The sequence below is a fragment of the Neopsephotus bourkii genome, unplaced genomic scaffold, assembly GCF_033783945.1.
Source record: "Neopsephotus bourkii isolate Nb327-2 ecotype Australia unplaced genomic scaffold, CSIRO-AGI_Nbou_v1 NB_414, whole genome shotgun sequence".
NCBI lineage: Eukaryota > Metazoa > Chordata > Aves > Psittaciformes > Psittacidae > Neopsephotus > Neopsephotus bourkii.
The window spans coordinates 121,029-145,264 of record NW_026900918.1 but is presented as its reverse complement, the minus strand read 5'-3'; the positions used below and the strand labels follow the sequence as shown (position 1 = coordinate 145,264).

Here is a 24,236-nt window from a genome sequence, read left to right as displayed (position 1 = left end):
GAGTCCCAGGTCTTCCTCAGTTTATTCCTTTATTCCTAGTTTATAGGATATATATATATATATAAAACTAGGATATATATATATAAAAATATATATATATTTATAAATATATATATAAACTATATATAAACTATATATAAACTAGGATATAAACTAGGATATATTCCTAGTTTATAAGGATAGAGGCTCCCAGAATTCAGAACAATGGTTAAGATATAGCTGATAAATGTTTTACTTGTGTAAAACATTATATCCACAGAATTACTTTGTTGAGTTTGAAGGTTTTGCGTTTAATTAGAACGATCTAAACTGGGGTGTAAAAAATAAAATTAAAAAAAAGATAAATTAGTAATTTTTTAGCAAAGTAACTAAAAAATCTGGGATTCTTTCATGGGTGATGGTACTTAATTTGAAAATTATACTGAAGTGTGGAAAAGGGTACCTGCAATTTCAAGCCTAATGCCAGCTCCAGTTTTCAGTAACTCCTCTGGAATAATTTTACTTTTTTGAGTTCTCTTTTATTTTCCTTCTTGATGCTGCCTCTTACAAAGTATGGGATTCACTGCCTTTTCCTGGAGTCCCCACCTATATTTGTCACAACAGTTGTTACCTTCTTTCTTTTTTTTTTTTTTTTAGTTGCGATAAATGAGAGGTGGGATTGATGTCAGATTAGTTTTAATATAATTTGCTGTGCTAGCCAGGCTCCCATCAGTCCTATTTTTAATGTGATAGCTCATTCATGTGCATTACTTGTGATTGCTGAAAAATAGGAGGTATTACACCTTGTAAAAGCATAAGCAAATCTTGTAATTTACTGTCCAGCTCCAGCATAAAGCATCTGATAGTATGTATAGCATGTCAATGAAGTGACTACATGAAATAGTGCTCAGGTATAATTGGCAATTACAAATGTGACACAGGGAGACCCCAGACACAGCTTGTGATTTCCAATCTCAGAGAACATAGACTTTCATCAGGTAAAGAACCTGAAAATAGCAGAAAAGAAAGAACATTTACATTTGCAAGTCTTAAAGGCTGCTTTACATCTAGCTAACATTGTGTGATTTGTATTTTCCAAGCTACAAGCTTCAGCTACATGAATACATTGGTATCAGACAGTTACATCTGCATACCTAAATATGTGCTTGGAACTATACTTTAACTGGAGATACCTAATTATGTGTTTATGTTTTGGACTTCCAAGCAGGAATTTCTTCACTGAAAGGGTACTCATGTATTGGAACAGGCTTCCCAGGGAAGTGGTAAAATCACTGTCCCTTGAAGTGTTCACAAACTGTGTAGATGAGGCCCTCAGTGATATATGGTTTAGTGGTGGTCTTGGCAGTCCTGCAGTAACAGTTGGACTTGATCTTAAAGGTTTTTTCCACATTATTTGATTCTGTGATTTTATGATTCTATGACTTCAACATGAAATGAGGCACCCATAGCAGCTTCCATTCAGAAACAGAAAGGTTGCGAACGCTGGAGCCAGCAGTGTGTATTGAAGTCGAGTGATCAGAGTACATCTGCTGTATTTTATGTGGACGATTGTTGCTTGAAAATAAAAAATATGGTCTCTGGAGTGGGCTATGTAACCTAGGTCTCTCCTTCTCCAGATAAGCTCAGACCTGTTAAGGTTCACATACACTTTTTAAATTCTTTCTGTGCTTTTGTGTTTTCCACCAGTTATTTAGGCCACTCTCCTGAGTACGTGGGGATGTGGGTTTGACTTCTTTCAAGCTGGGAAAGAAGTTAAATACTTGCATCTCACACCTTTTGGGCAAGTGCTTAGATTATTATGCAAAGCAAAGATTAGTGAAGCTATTTCTTGCATAGGCAGACCTCTTTAAAAGGGCAAGTCCTTCTGATTAAGACATCTGGCTCTAAAATGACAGGGCTCTAGGACTCTTAAGACACTTTACCCATCCGCCTGATAGATTTATTTTCCAGTGCTAACAGCTATATTATTTTTCTCTTATTTCTCACTGCATACATTATACTGTCTTCCAGATACCACTTTTGACATGCAGACATTGAAGACCACGTCCATTCATTCATGTCTTCAGATATATGATTTAATATTTTTATCTATCACATTTAATGTTTTCAATAGAAAATATTACCAGGCAGTAAGATAAAGACAGAGGAAAAGTGGCCACAAAAGAATTGGCCTAATTCTGAGAACTGTCTGGAGGAAAAGGGATTTTATATTGCATTTAAGTATAGCCATATTAGCTAGAAGAGCCTGGTTGCTAGAAAAATCTTTCCTCCCCCCCCTTTTTTATAATATTAATGCAAAATGACTGCATGTGCTTCTGAAAAAGGAAAAACGAAAACTGATAAAGTACTGACAAAAAATGTTCGCTTCAAGGGTCTTGTCAGTGCTATTATCATGGTGCATTTGTAGTAGCACTGGGCACCAATTCAACCTCAAGGTTTGTGAGATGGGTAAATTTGGTTTAAAGTTTTCAGTCCACTTACTTTCAGTCCTTGTTAGATTATTATGACTATACCTACAACTTTTGGTATTGCTAGCCTTTGTCTGACTGCTAAAGTCTTTTAAGAGAAATATAACATCAGCATATTTCGAGAGAATCTCTATACTTCTGGAATAAAATTAGTAGAATTAATTTTACAGTGAAAATATGTCATCAGGTCATTTGATCACCAGTCCTAGTCTTGTGGGCTTTAATTTTTCCATTATATTTTATTCTTGGGAAAATCACATAGAATATTTCTTTAAAACTTAAGATATTTGATTAACAATGAAATAGGATTAATGGATTTCCAGCTGTTATTCCTATGTTTTCCCCTTCCCTGCACTTTTGGGCTAAGTGACTCTTTCCAATATAAAAATGATAAAATCAGTTTTCAAATTATGATGTTCTCCCCTTCTCTTTTCCTGGAAGCAAACAATTTTTCCTTGTAATTAATGTCTTGTATTTGTGAAGGCTTCCAGTAAAAAATACCTTAGAATGGTAGTTAAAAATAATTCATTCTCTCTTCTGTTCTTGTTTTCATTTGTCATCAAATTAAAAATGCAGTCTAGTGTTTATTTTAAAGCAGATTTTTTATTTTTTTTTGAGGGAGTAGTCAGGAAAATTGCTGTCTTCATCATTTTTCTTATAGCAGCCTAATTAATTTCTGGATTTTATCCTTGGTTGGTAGACAGTCCTATATTCTGCAATGCTAAAAATTTTGCTGGCAAACAAATATTATTTTTTACTCTGGATAGGACTCAAATATGAATTATTGCTTATTATAATTTTGTCCAGCATTTGAATTGATATGTTGCCAAGACAAAATCTTCCCCCCAATATTTTATAACCTTTTTAGAGTAACATTGGATCTGTGAAGCCTAAATGAAAACTACTTCATGTTTTACATTGCCAAGTTTAACTCTGATCTATTTAACCATGCACCCATATTGTCATGGGATGTACATTGTATTTAGTCTTTCATCCTCAAACTCCATGTCTGCAGTAAAATAGGCATATATATATATATATATAAAGATTTTTTCTGTTATGTTTTGCTCTGAGAGACATGGAATATTTACCAAAGATATATTTTTCTATTTACCTAATTCCATTTGCATAAAAATTACCAATTTGATTAGGTCATTTTATGACCTTATTTGATGAGCCAGTTTTAGAGGTTTTCATTTAAGAGCACAGGAGCAGAACAGAAGTAGCAGTATAAAGTACCTGTAACTTGGGATACATGGATCAATACAGACTGTACTACTTTACTGTATTTCGTGCAGTATTTCTGTATTAAACAGGTAGATGGTTGTATTTTTGCCATTTTACATTTACATTTGTGACATTTAAGAAAATGAGCAGTAGATGGCTTTTATAGTTTGCTTTACAAGTGGCATTTGGAAAGTTCTGGAAACTCTGTTCATGATTAAAGGTATGCATTGTTTAGGTTGTATCATGTAATGTGGACCCTAGGCTGCAGGTGAGAAATTTTAAATTGGCTGTAAAATTTCCATCAGGAAATGGAGGATGGAGAAGCCTCTTTTAAACTCATAAAATACGAGTCATTGTAATTGGCTCTGATCACATGATAAGCTTTTTCATGACTAATAATCCCTTCTTCAAATTGGTTAGAAATGCTTTGAAAATGGTATAGTCAGAGACTTTATGTGTACTGTAGCAGCAGACAGTGCTGCTAGTGTTGCAGGGAAGAAGTGTTTGCTCGGGTTTAAGAACAGCAGAATTCAAGCTGCGAAGGAGCTATCTCAGAAATGCTCATGAATCCATCCATGTGTGCACCACTATGAGCACAGCTTGGAGCAGAATAGACTCCATGCTGTGTAGTCCTTATGAAAGACAGGTTTTGATTGATGTTCCTACCTTGTAACTTCTAAATTGTGTACCTGATGTATTCTGACATCAGTTTCTCAACTACACAGCACAACACTGGATCTCAGTGCTACGCAATGCAGACTGATTGTCCTTTGGTCTCGCTTAACACAATAATAAATGCACATAACTTAGAAATCAATTCTCTGTAAATCAGGGAGGGGGGAGAGAGGGAATCATATTTTACAGATGTATACTGACATTTGTTGCAAAGGATCTCAAAGAACTAATAAATTATGCAAACACTTCTATCGTACCACTGTCATGCAGGTGTACGTATTGGAGATGGCATCCTGCCAGCATATATCATGAACCGATAATGGAGGGAAAACATTGCTTTAGCATATTCTCTCAGGATGAGACGCATAAGCTCTTTACAGTCTGTGAAGAGCAATATCTTCTCATTTATAATGGTGTCATTTGAAAATAATTAGAATAGTACATGATGAATCTTCTTTGAAAGGTTAGGGTACCTTACAGATGTGAACTTCCAATTCTTGGGAATCAGAGTCTTTCCAGATGCAAAGACTGTCTCATAATTTCGTCCTCCCTGCTGCCTTTATCTGAAGGCATCAACTCCATCCCTTGTGGCAGTGAAAATAATTGGTATGAAACCAAATTTTATGTGAATAAATAAACAAATTTCTAGCTCTAAGGTAGCATAAAAATACTAATGATGATAGTGCTAGGTAGAACAATGTAAGTCATCCAGGTAGAGTTACTAGGCTGAATAAGTGAATTACCATTATTAAAGCATGAACATAATTAAGCACCTTTCCGAATTACAGCTATTGTGGCCACCAAGCAGGTAGTGCAGCTCTTGATTGTCAACATAAAACTGAGCTCAGCTGTAACTATCATAATGCTGATGCTGAGATGCATATATAATAAATATAACAGATTTCTAAGAAAAAAAAATAATAATTGAGAAGACACATGTAACACTGCATGGCATATGGGTACTAGGCAGTGCTACTTTGTGGTTTCTTTCCTAAAACTGTTTCACAATACTTTAACCCTTAGTTACAAATAGGAGTCAAAAGATTTTATTCTTATTTAGAACTGAAAATGTAAACTTGTGTCATTATAGAATGACTCAAAGTGTGTGCTGACTATGTAAACAAGGACCACTGAGAGTAACTTCTAAATGTGGCCATACTAAATTTACTCTTTAAATAGCTGGGGGAGAAATAATTTACTATTAGTAAACATACATGTATTTTTCATTATGTTTGTAATGCTGAAGTGAAATATATATGATTATTTTTGTAATATCAACTCAGATAAAATTATGCTATCATCCCATTTAATATTTCATTCAGGTCCGTGCATAGATTAAAACATTGCTGATGCTCAGAGAGCCAGCATGCTACCATTTCATTTTACATTCTGCAAAAAAATAAGGGTGTACATGGGCTTACTGTCAAGAACTGTGTTCACCTAGGTTGAATACACAAAGCAAGTAATATGTATTAGCACACCATCAGAAAGAAAAAAAACCTCTCAAATTAGGTAACCATTAAAATGTATATCAATATAAATAAAGCATAGGGAAATTTAAATTCACACTTAAAATGCCTATATTCTGTTGTAGTATTTAATGTTAGCCAACAATATTGCAAGTAGCTGGGTGTATGGTAATGTGTTCTTAGGCTGTGCAAGCTGGGACAATTAAACACTTTTGGATTGCACTTAGCAAACAGGAAGATACATGCTTCTTGAGTGCTGTAGCACACAAGGATACTACACTGTCATATAAGAAGAGTCTTTGCCAGCAAGAGTTTCAGATTTACTACCAAAATGATCTGAACCAGGAATTAAATATATACGTCCATTACCTGCACTAGCTTTGTAATGAACAGTAAATCTGTACTGGTAACAAGAGATAAGAAACAGCTGTTCTCAGCCTCTGGGCTTCCGCCAAAAATGAAATGATTATTCGCTTAGCATAGCTGTAAAAGTACCATGTATTTTGTCAACTCAAATTTATGAACGGCTAGAATCATCCAGAAAACCAAAAGTGTGATATAGACAGCTTCACAGCAATCTCTTGAAGGAACACTAAATCCAATTATGCAGAACATCCTGGAATTGTTTGTTATTCCTATAGCACTTAGTTCTCATGAAAGCAAAGTATTTCTTACCTTTCTAATGTATCAAAAACACTATCATAGGTAAGATTCTGTGATAATTAATTAGGACTGCAAAGCTCTTGCCCAGATTAATTCAGAAGCAACAGAAGAAATACACCTTCCAAAAAAAATATGCAGCAATGTATTCTTTCATTTAGGTACTGAATGAAAACAAAGCTTAAAGTGGAAGAAGTGTAGCTCAGTGGTATTTCCATTGGGAATATTAATGATTGTTTAGGAGAGAAATATGTAAAGTCAGTTTTTAGTTAATACTGAAGAGTATTTTACTTTCAAAAATTATAACTTGGTGTCAATCTATCCAAATTAGTCCACAGATAATACCAGTTCCCAAGGGTAAGAAACCTTATCATTGTCACTGAGTAGGGATTTTGAAACTATTTGATGGAACACATATTAACACTCAGGTTAGTATTACTAAATAAAAACATACAGATCAATTACCAAGGAATTGATAGCATAAAAATGCTAATCTATGTCTAACTCCTTCACTTCAATTTCCTACCCCCCGGACTGTGATTTGTTAACTTTGTTAAAGTATCTGCATCTTGGGAGTGGCGTTTTTAAAGTATCTATTTTGAAAAAGAGGGGGAAAGAAAATACTCAAGAGACAAATTGCAACTAATTACTAGCAGTCTTGGTAACAATTGATCTTTGTGAACAGCAGGGGTCACTAGAAAGAAGGGTTACACTGGGTAAAGCCAACAGGCTGCTTTTTACCCCAGTAGATCACTTTTCATGTATTTTCTTTTTTAATCACTACGTTAAAAAAGAAACTTCTTGGTCCTAGTGGGCTTGGCAGATAACAAATTCTTAACAAAAACAATTATCTTTCCAGTTATGGCCTAAACTCTATGTTATCTCTGCCTCTAATAAAACTTACAATAAAAAAAAAAAATAAATTTTCAACTGTTTTGCCAGCAATGAGTTTTATAGGAAGCATTGTTGCCAAATGTTTTCATTATATCGTAAACTGATGTTGATATATAACACTGTGATAGCCAAGAGCAAGTAATGTCATTTTCTCTCTATTTCTTGTGATCACACTCTCATTTTCCCCATTATTTGCTGTTACTGGAAGTTGGTAAGACACAGTTAGTAATGTGGAGAAATAAAAATGAAATTGTTCTGCTTAGAATAAGTCATCATGAGAAAAAAAACAAACCAACCAACAGTTGGATGGTCTCTCAGTGTAACTTCAGTCAATGTAAAATGTAAACAAGCACATAATTGTTTTCCTAGAAGGGTGCAAAGCAGCGACCACACAATGAAAGAAACTGAGGAACACTCAGTCACGTTAGTAGGAGCAACCCTGCAAAAGAACGTACCAGACAGACTGTGCACGCTGCTTCCTATCTGTCCTGCAAGCTTAGTTGTCGAGGAGGGGTGGATTTTTTTGTATATAATCTCTGCTGCTGAATGAGTGCAATTTCTCTCAGATTATGACAGAAATTTCAGAATACCAGGTTAATCCATCCTACCTTCATGGGCAACTGAGCAAGCAGACCTGTATCAGGGCGGCCAAGTGTAAAACAGTAATTCTAGAGATTAACATTGTCTTTCCTGTTTGCTTTGAACTTGACCTCCATGTTTCTGTTCTAGGCATGTTTGTATGTATGACTGTGTGTTTGCAGTTATTTATTTATTCGTTTGTTTGTTTGTTGTTAACAGCTTCAGTCCAAGGCCCCTGGGAGAGGGCAATCTCACCAAACAAAGTGCCGTATTATATCAAGTGAGTATAAATAGTAACTCATTCCAGCTATTTGTCACTTAAGAGAATAGTTAGTAATTTTCTTAGATTTTCGTGAACTGCTTCTATGTTGTCTAAATGGAAAAACAAAAAGGAGTGAAGGGTGTAATACATTTCAAATAAGTGTGCTAGTTATTTAAAAGGCCAGTTGGATGCACTGATTTGTGAGTTGGTTCTTACTGCTGTTAAGTGATCAAACTAAGAAAAGCTTTGGGATCTTTCGACAAGGGACAAACTGGTCCCTATGGACTGTTCTTTTAGAGTTCAGTTACCAAATTAATCTAGTTTGTTTTAAGAGATGTGTATGCATAACAAATGAGAAGAAAATTTAAAAAATAAAAAATAAAATTTGAAACACCTGCTTCTAATGCCCTAAACAGAACCACTACACAGCAGATAAGAAGTTTTAGTACATTTCTTTCTCTTTTTGCCTGCCTCCTTTCTCTTTATTATCTGTAATATGTGACTTGAACTAATTGTATGTAACTTATGAAGGAAATGTGACTCAACACCTGTAACTGAGACTGTAGTGCGGGTAACTGAAACACAGGTATTGTTTAATACACACATTCACGCGGTTTCTTGTTATATTCCCAAAACACTTGGTAAACTCAACTAGTGTCATTGAAGCCACCTGGTTGCAGACGGCTCTTGTAATGGCACTTCAGTTGCAACTTTAACAACAAGGTGAACTACTACAGTACCTTCAGAATAAGTGTTTTAGTTGCACATGAAGAAGACCTAAGTGTAGTGCATTCAGAGGTACAGTTGTTATACCTGGATAAGTTGGCTTAACTTTGCATTGAATTTGTAATTTTTCTGATGTCTGTATTTGGCTATGAATAATGAACAGTCACAAGGAAGCTAAAAAGCTCTATCAAGGAGAAGGGACAATCTACAGTAGACAAATGCTGGAAAGCAAGTTGATACTCTGGCATGTAAGCATCATTTATGGCACAACTATGAAGGAAAAGATGGAATCATAGAATCATGGAATAGTTAGGGTGGGAAAGGACCTTAAGATCATCAAGTTCCAGCCCCCCTGCCATGGGCAGGGACACCTTGCTCTAAACTACATCACCTAAGGCTTCGTCCAACCTGGCCTTGAACACTGCCAGGGATGGAGCATTCACAACCTCCCTGGGCAGCCCATACCAGTGCCTCACCACCCTAACAGGAAAGAATTTCTTCCTTATATCCAATCTAAACTTCCCCTGTTCAAGTTTTAACCCATTACCCCTTGTCCTATCACTACAGTCCCTAGTGAAGAGTCTCTCCCCAGCATCCCTATAGGCCCCTTTCAGATACTGGAAGGCTGCTATGAGGTCTCCACGCAGCTTTCTCTTCTCCAGGCTGAACAGCTCCAACTTTCTCAGCCTTTCTTCATATGGGAGGTGCTCCAGTCCCCTGATCATTCTCATGGCCCTCCTCTGGACTTGTTCCAACAGTTCCATGTCCTTTTGATGTTGAGGACACCAGAACTGCACACAGTACTCCAGGTGAGGTCTCACAAGAGCAGAGCAGAGGGGCAGGGTCACCTCCTTCGACCTGTTGGTCACTCTACTTTTGATGCAGCCCAGGATACGGTTGGCTTTCTGGGCACACTGCCGGCTCATGTTCATTTTCTCATCGACCAACACCCCCAAGCCCTTCTCCGCAGGGCTGCTATGAATCTCATCTTTAAGATTCTTTAAGAGCTTCCTCTTTGCTCTGGTATGACTTGCCATTACAGGAAGAGATGCCTTGGCAGTTCTTAATGTAGGCACAAGACGCATTTCATGCTGTGCTTCCCAGCTCTTATGTTACTCGCACCCAGTAGCTATGGGTAACTGTTGACCCTGTGCTAAAACTGCCAGTGATGCTCTTGCTTATACCTTACTAGTTTTTAGTCTTCTGTTCCAGGCCATTTACACATTCAAAGGAATAAGTTTGTTTCATTTTGTTCAGCTTGGAAAGTGTGTTAATAGCTATAATGAGTTGTAGCATTATGTCACGGATCCTGACGACTCTACCAATTTGTTGCGAATAAGTGATTTAGATTGCTTTAAGAATCACTATCAAAGGTATTACTAGTAAAAGTGGGTTTATTATAATTTTGTAAAAGTGTGACTAAGCAAAGTTTAATGGCAAGGTTCACTCCATTATTTACTACATGGAAGAAACATATGGAGGAAACTGAGTTCAGATTGGGCTAGAATGATTTATGCAGAGACTGGAGACACAAAAGGGTGAGGCAGACCCTCCCGTTAAGTCACAAGGTTCAGAATGGACCCCTTTGCTTTCTAAACTCCTTCTCCAAGAGGAGTCCAGGTGTGGCTGGATCCAGACTTAGTCCTAGACTTGGTGAACAGTTTATGTCAAAAGGACCATATATGCAAAGTTTGTAATAATTGAGTAGTTATGTGGAATACTAATGTTTTAGTAGTATTAATTCAGTATGCTATCAGTCACTTACCAAGGAGTTGTCGCAGGTAAGGGGTCTCTCTGCCTTGGGGAAGGAAGGATCTCTTAGTCTCAGGTAAAGAATCTTAAACCTTAAGAGGTGCCCCTGCTCAAGGGGAGAGTCACCATGCAATCCAGCTGCAATTCAGGCAGAGCTCAAACTGGGCTCATCCAAATATCTGCTGTTGGTAAAAGGTGTCTCTGCCTCAAGGAGCAACCTTGAGAGGTATGCCAGCTCAGGGGAGGTCACCACCATGCAGCCCTGCTGCTCAGCTGGGAGAGCTCAAAGGCAGCTCACATAGGCTTTCAGGGTTATGGACTTTATGGTGGTTGGCTCGTAGTCAATCTGCATACAATGGGAAAGGTATGCAGGAGAGTCCTTATACCCACAACTTGCTTTGTTCCTTGATAAATGAGCCTTGTAAAAGCCAGCTGTTATTCATGCAGTAATCATGTGATTGGTGTTCCGAGCTCATGTGCACCGATGCTCACTGGGTCACTCTGCTCCTTTGTGGGTTTTCTACAGGAATTCTTGGCCCATCTACAGCTCAGACCTTTAACTTCCTTGAAGACTGTACCAAAGTAGTGCTAGTTTGTTTAAGAGGTCAAGTGCATCCAACGCACATTACTAGTTTAATTAAAGATTAAATTCAGCCACATCTTCTACAGAAAAATTTGCTTTCCTTGAGGTGTAAAACAAAATGGTGAAGTTTTAATGAGCCCTAGTAAACTGTTGCATCTATTCTCTTCTCCAGCTGCCCTCAGCCATTTTTCTTTTCATTAATCCTGATCACTCATGTTTCATATTTGCACACAACTAGATTGTTTTCTGTACCATTCTGGCTTTTAGCACATTATTTCTTTAATCTTTGACCTATTACTTTCATATTAGTTGTTAATTTTCTACAAGAGCTTCCATGAAGACTAAGCAGCTGCAGATAGCATTCTTTTCATGTTTATATAATTTTCTGTCATTGACATAGAATATTGGAGCTAGCCCCCTTCATTAACCAGATTTGCTACACTTTTTATTGGTTTTCATTTTATCTGGTTTTCTCTTGACACTTAACTGCTTTATCTCGTTTTCACATTTTGAGTGACATAGCATTTGATAAATCCATAAATCAGGTGCTACTTAGTGCTAAATCTTCAGCAGCAGTGTTTGCTTACTGCTAGGTATCTTCAAGCTTTGTGATTTTCCTGGTAGATAGTTCATTTTTATACAGTAGATTAATCTGTAGCACCTACTTAACTCTATCAGTTAAATAATTCCTTCTTGAGATTATTCATAAAAGTTTGTTTGGGTTTTTTTTTTCAAATTGTAGTCCTGTAGGCATCATTGCCATGGAAAATATAATTGACAGTGTACAACCTGTTTCAGTATTCCCAGGCTCTGCCATTTTGTAGTTTCTTGGCCTTCTTTCATTAGACTGTGTGGAAACTGTAGTCTAATGGCCATGCACCAGCTGCTGCATTCTGGTGGATTTACTTCCACCCTTTATGTGCTTCCCTCCTTATGGAGATGATAAGCTAGGCCAGCAGTTCAGCACCACCTCTCTCTTCTCCAGCAAGCTGAGAAATCACATTTTTGTGTTCCAGGACAACAGAAGTATTATGGCTTCCCAAGTACCAAGGGGACATTGCTTCCTGGGTACCAAGCACATGGCCAGCACACAAGGTGCTACTGAATTAAAAAACTCCATTTTGCCTCTGAATTAAAACATCTAAAATTGCTCAAAACCACATTTCATCCAACCCTTTTCTTTTTGATCTTTTTTATCCCTTGATATATTCCTTGTGTCTAGTACAGGATTTAAAGGTTTTATTAGATTAAAAAAAGGAGAGGAATATAAAAAAAAATACTTTTCTGTTTAATTAGTTTTGTTCTTTGAAGACCTTGATCCTACTCTTACTGGAGTTCAACCCAGAAAATGGGTAGGTAGAAGCAGGCACAGGCATGTCCGTACTCATTAATAATGCTTTAGGCATTCATTAAAATTTCTAAATTTAAGTTTTTGGAAGACAAAACAGGCAGTTACTGTACCTCAGAAATCTGAAAAGCAAATGGAAAAAAATGCATAGTACAAAGACTACTGAATGCACATTGAAAGATTAAAAAAGTCTCAAATTCCGAAAAGGAGAGATAATGAAGGTAGGAGTCTGCAGGTTTTAACATCATAATTCAGGTTGGGTCACATTTAGCAGAGCTCACCCTATGATGAAAGGGATCTCACGTGTGCATGCATACACATGCACATTCTTATCTTTCAGTGAAGCAGATAGAGGGGCTGCCCCAAAGCAGTGATACATAGCAACATCATGTCTAATTTGGATTTTGCAACACCTAAAGCAGCATTCAGCCATGTTACTCAACCCAATTCCTCTTCAGTGTCCATCCTCCTGGGGCACGAGGGAATATTAAGCAGCTATAGTCTGAGCCATGTTGGCATCTCTCTTGTGTATGGCTTATCCTGCTCTCAGTCGCCACACCCATTACACAGTGCTAGGAGATCTCTGTTGCCCTGGAGTAAAGAGGAGATGGATTGAAGTCTGCAACATACTTTGTCTCTAAAATAAAGAATTCAGTACTCCTGCCATTATGATGTGTTGAAATTTAGTAGGTGTGACTCCTGTATTTGTACTAATCTTTGACATTATTCTTCCTCTCTATAACTGACTTGCCAGTTAATAGTGTCTGTCTTCTTACCCTCTTGCTGTGCCTATTCTTTTGAAGGATTTAAAATGCTTCTGCAAAAATACATTAGTCTTTCATCTCAGCACTTCCCACAAAGGAAGCCTTCCAAGTTATTTCCCAGCCAAGCTTATTTTCTTATACAGATTATAGCAGTTCACTGAACTTTGTCCTGCTGAGGACAAAGCTGGATTCTCAGGAGCATAGATTTGACTCCTTGAGAAGATCTGCATGAGCCTATCTATACAAATTAGGTATGCAGTGAGCTAACTCCAAGGAATGTGCATCTCCACTTGCTTGTTTTCTTCCACATTATAGTTTCCTATGAGAATATTTGACATGCATTAAATGTATCAGCTTGTAACATACACTTTTGCTAGTTTTAGATTCTGCAGTCTTTCCATACCACACTAGAGATCTAAGCAGGCCAGTTTCTATAAACATACTTCTTTGTTGTCTTAAGTTTTACTCTCCCTTTAAATTGTTGTTAACCATGCAGAATTTCAACACAGAAAAAAGCTAAGAGCCCTGAGTTTTCATTGTAAAAGCAAACAGGTTAAGCCATGATTCTTTCACTTTTGTTCAAGAGAGACGGGATAAATGAATCTATCTGAATTAAATTTTAAGATAAAATAAAGCAAAGAGTTGCTGTTCTGGTAAAACCACTTGGGTTAATTGTTCCTTCTGCATAACATAGGTAAGTACAACACACAAAAGCAGGTAGGTAATATCTGTCAGAGCAGAGAGTGGCATGGAGGACCATAAATAAGTGATACATAGTGACTGAATCTGTGAGCAACCTCTGAAAACCGTATGTATGGCTGGCAGTTAACCTATCTATCAAGTACCAGAAAGGTATTACTGTTTTGCCTTCTTAAGTGCACAGCCATTATGATCTTTTCCTGTCATTCAGTTCTGAACTGTCCATATGAAAATTGAAACTATTGTGAAGGAAAGAAAAAGTATAATATTTTTCAGACTGTGTTTATTATCATGCTGTCTAGCATAAAAACCTAACTGAAATACATGGTATTTCTTAGAGGTTTGTCCAAGTGTAGAGTTTTTCTTTATCATTTGTAGGGCTATGAAGCTTCAGTTCCAAAACTTGTCACAAAAATTTAAACTCAGAGTGTAAATAAATGAAAAATCTTGAGCTTTTAACTACCTGCAAAATGAAAGTGGAGGTTATAAACAGATGTGTTCCTGCTGATTGAGAAGGAGCACTTGGGGAAGGTACTGTGGGTCTGCTTCTCATTACCATCTGTCAGCAGGGAGTTACTGCCCTCACATGTGAAGTAACTGAAGGAGATGTAATTTGTTTGGAAATGAATTATAAGCACTCAGCAGCAGTTTTATCATATCCTTGTGGGCACAAGGTCTGGGGACAGGGCTCTAACCAGTCATTAAGAGCAATAACTGATGGAAACCATGCGCTTTCCCACCGTAACAGTGTGCAACATAGTACCTGCTCTGGGGGGCAGAGAGCAGCTTCCTCAGGCACTTACACAGTGCTTACAGAACTTGGTCCTCATGATGTGACAATGCTCATACATAAATGAACAGTAAATTTCTCAAGCTTTGGTGGCAAATTCATTCAGTACAAATTTTCATGAAGACTGTATAGTGTTAATCATTATGCAGAGGTTAAATAGTGCAGGGATAATTTTCATTTCATGTTAAATCTTAAAATGTGTTATGCAGCAAATGAGTTGGGTAAGAGAATTTTACATGGAATTTGGCTCTCCTATTTTCCCAATTAAAAGGAACATATCACCATTTAAAATCCATTAAATCCAGCTACTCGCTGTTTCCAGCTTTCAGGCTTAACTACTTTTTTATGCAGTAACGTGAAAAGAAAACTTTTGATACTGTATAAGGAGTTCATATCTTTATAGAGTAATAGAATATAATTACATAACCTTAAGTATTTACTTTTATTGTAGCTGCAATTGTTATATTTATTGTAAGCTGATGTGATTTTTCCTTGAATTTCACTTTGTACTTCATTTCTATTCGCTCCATTTTACTTCAGTTGTTAAATGTTGCCTGACTACATTTAACAACTTCAGTAAATTAATAAAAAATTAACATAGCCAATACAATTTTTACAAATTTGAATGACATCTATACAATATAGTCCTATTTTATAGAGTATATGCCAGATCTTCCATAACAAAGTAGATTTTACAGCTGCTCCTGATATCTAAGCTATATTGCCATATACATCAAGCCAATTTTTGTATTCATTGTGTGCTTAATGAGCAGGATTCCAAAACAGGAATTATGTTTGATTTCCACTGGAATGCCTTGAACTTAAAAAGATTAGACACATTAAGGGAAAAAGTAGAAAGATTTGCCTGTCAGACTTTTCATTTTTTTAAAGATCAATTACATACTTAATTTAGATGACAAAGAGGATGCAGCTTCTGAGAACTGTCCAATGAAATCTTCAAGGAAATGGGGAACAATATCTCAGATTTTTTACATATCCTTGTTATACCAAGAAGTCTCATAATTCCTTTGTTTCCTCCGAAGACTGACAGCTTCTCCAAAGCAGCGCTTGCCACATCCATTGTCTTCATTGTCCTTGGTTCAGTGTCCCGTCTGATGCAGCTAGCACCACAAATAAGCAGACAAATTATTTCCCCATTCCATTTGAGAAAAAATTTCATCCATATAATAAGAGAGGCAGCATTAAATCGATCCCTTTTCACCTATTGTGCCTTCGTCTTCTTCATGACCTTATCAGTCTGATACAAACGCAGAGCTATAATTTATATTTTTGTGTTAAGAAATGTTTCCATACCAATGAAAAAAGTAGTGGATATGGGCACATATGATGTACATTACCAGCTATATTCACCATGGATGCACAGACTTTTGTAGACTGTGTAATGCTCTCATATTGGCATCCAGAGTGATGCAATAATCAAGAGAAGACTGAGAAGGCAATAATTGGCCATATCAGCTGTGCTGCTTCTGGTCCTCTAAGGTGCTCATCTGTCAGGGCAAGGTCAGATTTTTTCCCAGATTGATTCCTTCCCCCCCCCCCGAAATGAACTCACTGAAGCTGCTGAATCTCTCTTGCATTTGTTCTTTCTCTGACCTTCTGAGATGCCACTTCCCCTACAGACTGAAACAAGTTCCTATTTTTCAGAATTTTCTTCTCCTGTCCAGACACATTTTTTGTTCTGAAACGTTTGTTTAGTCTTCTCAGATTGAATCATAACTGCTGATTATTTGACCCATTTTTCTCGTTATTGAATTCCTTTCAGTAACTTCTTTTTTCCATGTCAGATAATAGCTGAAATCAGTTCTGTATTGCACATCAGTTCTGCAATATCCTTATCTTTAGACCTTCAATCTTGAAAACTAATTTTGCATATATTTACGCTTAAGGGTTATAGATTCAAAGGGAGATGCAAAATGAGTTAACTGAGAGCTGCATAAATGTGTGTAAAGTTGCATTTTGACCTAACTACAGATTCTAAGCAATAGGTTAGGAATTATCAAATAATCTGTATTCATTTTGCTTACTTCTTATTTTCTGATGTAGAAGTTGAACTTTATGAGATAAATTACAATTTCCAGTATGACTCCAAATGCCAAGGTTTGGCACCCTCTTGCATGCTACATACTTGCTTTGAGTTTCAAGTATTCATCAGATAAATTTTTATATTAGGAGAGATAGCTAGATGGCTAGAAAAACAAGCCATTAAAAAAAAAAAGTATCACATCTCTGAGAAAATTGTTTTTCTTACAAGTAGTTTTGATGAGGCAAGAGTTCATGTTTTTTCTATAGCAGTTGAGCTTGGAAACAAGGTCATGGTACAACACAACAGATAGTCAAGTAGCGCTCTTTATATAACCAGCCTAGCAGATTCACAGAATAGCATCTGTAGCCTACTGAGCAGAGTAGTGAGTAGAGGTCAAACTCTGTTACCTAACACCTCTTTGCTCTCTGTGTCTCAGACCTCCCTCCTCTTTTCCAGTAGGACCAGAATCTGTTTGCATAAATGCTGTATGTGTTAGGTTGAGGACCTGAGTGGGACACAAACTCACTTAATGCAGCAATCAACTACCAAAAATGAAGGTTGTTGTAAATATGTCTGAACTTGTTTTACATTTACATAATTCACACTTTATAATGTGAATTTGCAAACTACCATGTTAATGAAACTGTATGGTAAATTAATTTGGGGGGTTAACATATTTGAATTTTCATGCAGCAGGTAAAGGTTATAAAAAAAATCTAAATATCTAACCACATGACAATCCAGTCTCATTCAGGTATTTTGTATTTATCTAGATGCCTCCTAGGAAGCTTTCTGATATTTTAATGTTTAAGTAGGAAAAAAGGCTTTAGATAACTGGCTACTAAGTAGCCCAAATTGCCTTTTGAATTTCAGTGTGTAGCTTTCTCCTGTTTTTCCTTTTCAGGATGCTCTTTCTGTTCACTGCTGCAGAGCTAACATAGGAGTAGAAGGGCAAAGATACATTTTTCTGTGCTTCGTTTTTAACAAACTTTTTTTTTTTTTTTTTTGCTTAAACACTGTATTATTGGTGAAAATGCAAAACTTAACTTGAGTGTTATGATGCCCTAAATGAAGCATAATTAGAAAGATTGCTAGAAAGAGATTGCTGGCATGGAGTTAAACTTCAAAGGGCTAGCTAGAAAACTGCTGTGTTTGACTTGGGAACAGACGACTTCATACAAACATCTCTGTACCACCAACATGAAAAACTGTGTTAAAATTTTAATCACAGCCCAAAGCATTTCTAGTGGGACATGGGTGTAATATTTTGTTCATGATTAGGAGACACCTTTGCAGGAGGAAATATCCCATACACATCTCAAGGGTCATACAAACGTATTGGGTTTGTTCCAGTATTTCAGCTGTGGTGACCTGAAAATGTAGAATAAACAAGTATGAGGAAGACAAAAAGTAAGATATTAAATTTCAATTGAATAAAAGTGCTTCAATACTAAAATAAGTTTTGCTTCCAAGCCATATTTTCCAGTCCACCATCTGCCATCCTGGAGGTCCTGTAGGCAAATTGATATACATTTTAACACTGTAAAGAATGTGACAAAAAGCTAAAGGATTCTGCTGCATACTGAAAAGCTGCACCTTTGTTGGAAAATCAGAAGTTGCATTTGTCCTCCCAGATCAGTGATTTTTATCTACTATTTCATTTTCAGTTTAACTCTTCTTAATTGAATATAGCTTTAGGGCTTCATCAGTAGCAACATTGTTGGCTGACCTCACCTACTTCTAGAAAACACAGAAAAAGTTAAAGCAATTGAAAATCCTACCAGATACTAGCAACAACAGCAGTAAGCAGATTACAGCCATAGAAAAGACTGTAAATGCACCTAAGGAAATCTGTGTAAAATTGAGTTTCAGATATAACCATAGAGATAATAGCAATATGAAGTAAACTCATAGGCAAATCTTCCCTCAACTAAAACTTCACTTCAAGGCTTAAAAATGTGAATTTGATAGGAATCTTAAGGTTTAAATCATGTTATATGCACATATATGCATTCCATTACTATTGGGACTACCTCTGCCCAAACAGTTAAGGAACAATTTGAAAAGTGTTTAAACCAAAGCCCTGTCACTGAGGGGTTTGTTTAACCATGTTTGCTGCAAAATCCTGGAATCTCTAAATCATGTACTGCCTTTGATAAGTGTGATTAAACAGCTAAACTTCAAGAAGTTCTGAAGTAAACAAGCTTGCATTTAGGGTAGGGTTTCTTACATCCTGGTTAGAAATTTGCATGTTATTAATTTGCATTTCATTTAGTTTTGTGTTTAAAAGCATCCCCTACTTCCATTTTATCACCAGCTCCAGTCGTATTACAGTTGCCAGTTTTACTTAGAAAACTTGAGAAGCTTTAAAATGATTTTTTTTTTGGTGTATTTATCCGCTTTTAGCCATAGCAGTGATGTTCAATTATTTTTATTGCTGTGTTTTGCTGAATCTTGACTATAAAATGTAGTCAGTGAATATTAAAAGTTTGCTTTTGTGACACAATGTTGATATTCAGTGTTTCTTTTGTAAGACGATGCTAGTTCAAGTTTGTTAAAAAACATTCTGAAATTAAGCAGTTTAAAACATAAAACTAAATTCTGTAGTACAACTATCATTCAGAGGTATTCACTAAATCAAATCTATAGGGGTTTGGATATTTATTTTTTAAATCTAAACTTCACAATCACAATTTTAGTAGGTATAGAGAGCTTGCATTTATACTTTAAAAATTACTGTATGCTTTCTGAAAAGAAACCCATGATTTTCATAATTGCCTTTGATGTGAAGCACAAAAGAAAAGCTGGCTCTAACGTGACAGCCCTATTCAGTACTTTCACAGATAAGTGAAAAGCGCATTAGACAGCTCTGAATTTTGTTGTTTCTAGATGATATCTTTATCTTGAATTATTCCTAAAGTTCTTCTAACTATCCACCTGAATGATCTTCAGTTTCAATGTTTTTCAATTGTAGGTTTTATTTTGGTTTGTTTGTTTTGGGGGCTTTTTTGTTTTGGTTTTGGTGGCTTTTTTGTTTTTGTTTTCTGTGAATACTATGTAGAAATTAGCCAAAAAAAAAAAAAAAAAAAAAGACTATTCACCAATGACAGACCATATGGTCTGTCCACAACAGAGGAAAGCATATTCATCAAACTGCTGGATACTAATGTGCAGCATTAAAAAGACGAAGCAAAGGGCTTGTCACAGTGAGGAAAATAAGGGTTAGAAGCACTGTTTGAAGACAAAAATTCACATTTGAAGCACGTTTCCTTTGAGATCATGGCAAGTTTCTTGATCAGTTACAGATAACATATTTCAAAACAAGAAGTGGGAAGAATGACACTTAGAACATCAAATAGGTGGATGTTAGAGAACAAGTCTATTTGCTTAGCTTCTTCAGTCTCTGACATCAGGAGCATATCAAAATGACTCAAGACATTAGTAATCTATTTTCTTTGAAGGTTATCTACTGCTTCTTTCCTTACATGAGAGTCTTTTTCTTCAGAACTGCCCTTGATAAATCTTTTTTCTGACACTGTTCAATATCCAGAACATTGCCCTCTTTTTTTCCTGGAATTTGTGTCAATTTCCAGTATATGTTTTTTCCTCCCAGTCTTTTCTAGCTTCTGGACCATTTTCTCACTAAAAGAGCTCTTAATAAGGTCATTAACAATTTCCTGTTGTTCAACTCCAAGAATCTTCAGTGTTCACATTCTTCTCAGTCATTCCACCACTTCCAACAAACTATCTTCCTGCTGCCCTTTCTTTTCTCCTCTTGGTTTGTTGTCAGGCTTTGCCTTGTAATAATTTACCACTCACTTTTTCTGCATCTTCCTTTTGCCTTCTAATTAACCCTTTGCAACACCAGACCTCCTGCTGGCAACACTGCTTCCAGCCTGTCACCCTGTTTATCCTATTTACAGTGCTTTTAGCCTCCAGTCCCTGAGCATATTGTGATATTAACCCCAGTACCTTTTCTTTCGGAGTTTTGTTTCACTTAGTTGTACCGATGACTTTTAAACTTGCTAATTGCAGATTTATTTCCTGTCTTCTTTATAGCGTTCCCCATTACATGTATATTAAGTCCCAAGCTCAAAAAGACTAAACCATATGTTTTCTTTCAAATCTCAGTGTTTCTCCGTTGACAATTCCAAGATTTAGCACATTTTTCTGCCTCTATTAGCTATCCTTCCAGTCTCCTACATGCACTTTATCCTTACTTACACGTTTATTGTTGCTTTTCCTTACAATATTTTATCTCCTTTTCCTGTGCCAAACAAGTATTTTTTTTCTGATTTCTGCTTAAAATTATCTTCTTCTGAAATATTTTCACTGAGTACTCAGTTACTCTGATTAGCAGTAATCTAATTCAGCCTCAGCTATTTCTTGCTCATTTAAAGAATGCTGTGTTCACTGTATGACCAATACTCATAAAATTAATTGTAACAGCCCAGAGTATTCTGTCACATGAATGATGAAATATGTGAGAAGAACTTAGAAATTGTTTGAGGCACTGTTGTTCTCTCCATCACCTAATTTCAGAGTACAATTTGGAGCAGCTTTATTGCTTGGTTGGTTACCACTGTATGAGTTTCACTGTACCTCTGCACAAAAGGCAGATACTTTTCACATTCAACCTGTTTGTGTGGATTAACAGAGAATTTTAAGGAATAGCAAAACCGCATCTTTCTTAACTAGGTGTCTGACCTGTCTTGAAGAAGACTGAAGTGATTGATCTACATCCCTCAGAATTTCCCACTCCAGCAGGTTCTGTTAACTTAAACTCCCTCAAATTCTTTGTCACTGTCCTGGTTTCAGCTGTAACAGTTATTTATTTTTTTTTCCCCTTCTTAGTAGCTGATGCAGTGCTGTGAGAGGAGGGGAGGAGGGGTGTGAGCCAGACTCTGCATGCTGCTGAGTTACCATTTGGGTCTAAACCATGACAGGCCATCAGTGTTGGCAGGGGCTGACATTGCCAGAAATACCACTTTCTTGTCTGGGGAGCCTGGAGACTGGACCGTAAAAAGCTAATTGTCTTGGTAATAATGTTTAGTAACAATTTTCTGTGAGACAGGTGTCTCAAATTATTTTCTCTGTTTCAGATAAATTATATATATTACATAACGTTCTAGCGTTCTAAAGTTTGCAACTTTAGGGAGGAAACTAACTTAGTTTACAGTGTCAGTTTGTTGACACACATTAGCTCCATATTTGTTAAATACTGTTTATTTCTAGCTCTCTCCGAATTCAAACTAGTTGCTAAAGATTTTTCCTGCTGGGTGGAAGAGGGTGTCTTTTACCCATTCCTGTTCTGAGAAAATATACCATCGGGGAGGGTACTGAAGAAATTAGTTGTGAGACCACTGACTCTCAAGAGCAACAGGCTGCTTCATGGCTACCCACCACACTACATATTCAGCAGTAGTACATAAGTACACTTGTATTCTCTACCTTTTCAATATAAAGTCATGCTCTGAACACCCCTTTGATGAGATCAGTAGGTGCTCACAGAACAGAGTCTTTGATGAAAATGCTAATCCTTGGTCATCCTGCATATACTCCTGTATATACCAAAAAGCAAGAGGAAAACAAGTTCTGAACAAATGCATCACTAGCAAAAAACCTTACACTTAAAATCAGACTCAGTAGACACAACCAGTCAAATCTATATTTTTTGCTGTATTTTTATTTTGTATGGTGCAATGAAATTCCAGCCATCTTGAGCACAGAGCCATATGCAAGTACAGTAGCATGCACAATAGCTAGCAGCCAAGGGCAAAATTGGTCAGGCCATAACAAATGAGCACTAAAGCATATCAATAGACTGAGAGTGAATTTCTTACTAATGGTGCTTGAAGAAAGTTTGACCACTCATTAAACCATAGTCTATCATGAAGGAGAACTTAGAAGAATGTTTTAGCAGCTATTCTCCTCAAGCCAGTTGCATTGCCAGTGATCTCATACTGAAATAGTGACATAGCATAAAGGCAAAGTAAGTTCTTCACCAGCTCAGCTCTTCACAAGAGAAGGCAAGTTTCCTTTCTGTTAATACAGCATGAACACAACGGATCTCAACTCTAAATTAGGTTCTCTAAGCGGTACTACAATTGAGATATTTAATAATAACAATTACTCTGAATAATGTACTCTTAGCAGCTGCTTGTGATGCTTTTCATTGCAGTGTGCTTTCCTCGTCGCAGTCAGTACTGCTGAAATGCTTTTAGTGACATAGCATCTAATTTATACACTCAGACATTTCCCCAGAGTTAGAAATGGTAGTTGCAACTTTTTCCCCTTCTTGTGAGAAATGTACACTTATGATTTCCAAGGGCATGATGCATTACAAAGGATATTGCCACTACTATCTATGTTGGGTTTTTCAAACATCATCCACTTGGAAATTAACAAGTCACAACAATACCCCACCAACCCAAACCATCACCCACTCAATTTCTTGTCTCAACTTGTATTTTTAAATGCTTCAAACCCACAGACTCTGTTTTTCAAATCCTGGTTTCCTGAGCAGCTGTTACTCTGAAAAATATTTCATTTCTCCCCAGCAGTGTTAGCACTTGCATTTCCCTGCTACTGGAATCAATGCTCAATTAGCATGGTTCAATCACAGTTCTAAGCTCTGCTGTAGCTTTTCTTATATTGTCATCCTTGGACACTTCTTTATCCCACCTTGGTATTAAAAGGAGAGGCTGCTTTCAACTTCAAGTCAAGCTATGGTTGTATTATTCTATGGTTTCCTTTGGAGATAAAAAAAAAAAAAAAAGGAACAAAATCCTCATCAGTGGTAATTAATTTTGACAGTGTGTGCTTTGTAGCAATTCACAAACCTGTACTTTGTGCATCAGCATTCCTTATTATTCCAATTAAAGTGGAACATTGTGCCCTCGCCAGTCATTAATGGGTTTTCATTTTGTAAATGACATTTGCAAAAGTTAAAACGGGCAGTTCATATGAAGTCCACAGGCAAGAGCGTTAAAATTAGCATCACCATAGCAACAGTCTTCCATCATTAGTATTCAGGGCAACAGCAAATGTTTTGTTGTGCTTTTGTTTCCAAAAAAAGATTTTTCTTTACTTGTCATTCATACATAGAAAAGGCTCAAACCCATATATTTCAGGTAAAATTATTATATTCATTTGAATGTCACCGTTCTAGACTTTTTAGGTTTTGCAAGGTATTTGTTTTTCAGGACAGAGGCTGAATTTCAAAAATCTCCACAGCTGTGTATATCTAACTTCCTGAGCAACGTTTATGCATTGCCAGCCTGCTGCTCAACAGTA

General features: G+C 36.6%; 1 protein-coding gene across 12 annotated transcripts in view; it reads left to right on the top strand.

The window, feature by feature from the left end:
- DMD (dystrophin) overlaps positions 1–24,236 on the top strand; it is a 745,980-nt gene that overhangs the window by 621,922 nt on the left and 99,822 nt on the right. For all 12 annotated transcript variants that reach the window (XM_061349397.1, XM_061349396.1, XM_061349395.1 and 9 more), the window contains one exon: positions 8,192–8,252. In XM_061349397.1, coding sequence (XP_061205381.1) covers positions 8,192–8,252 — 61 coding nt within the window. The remainder of the gene's footprint in view (positions 1–8,191; positions 8,253–24,236) is intronic.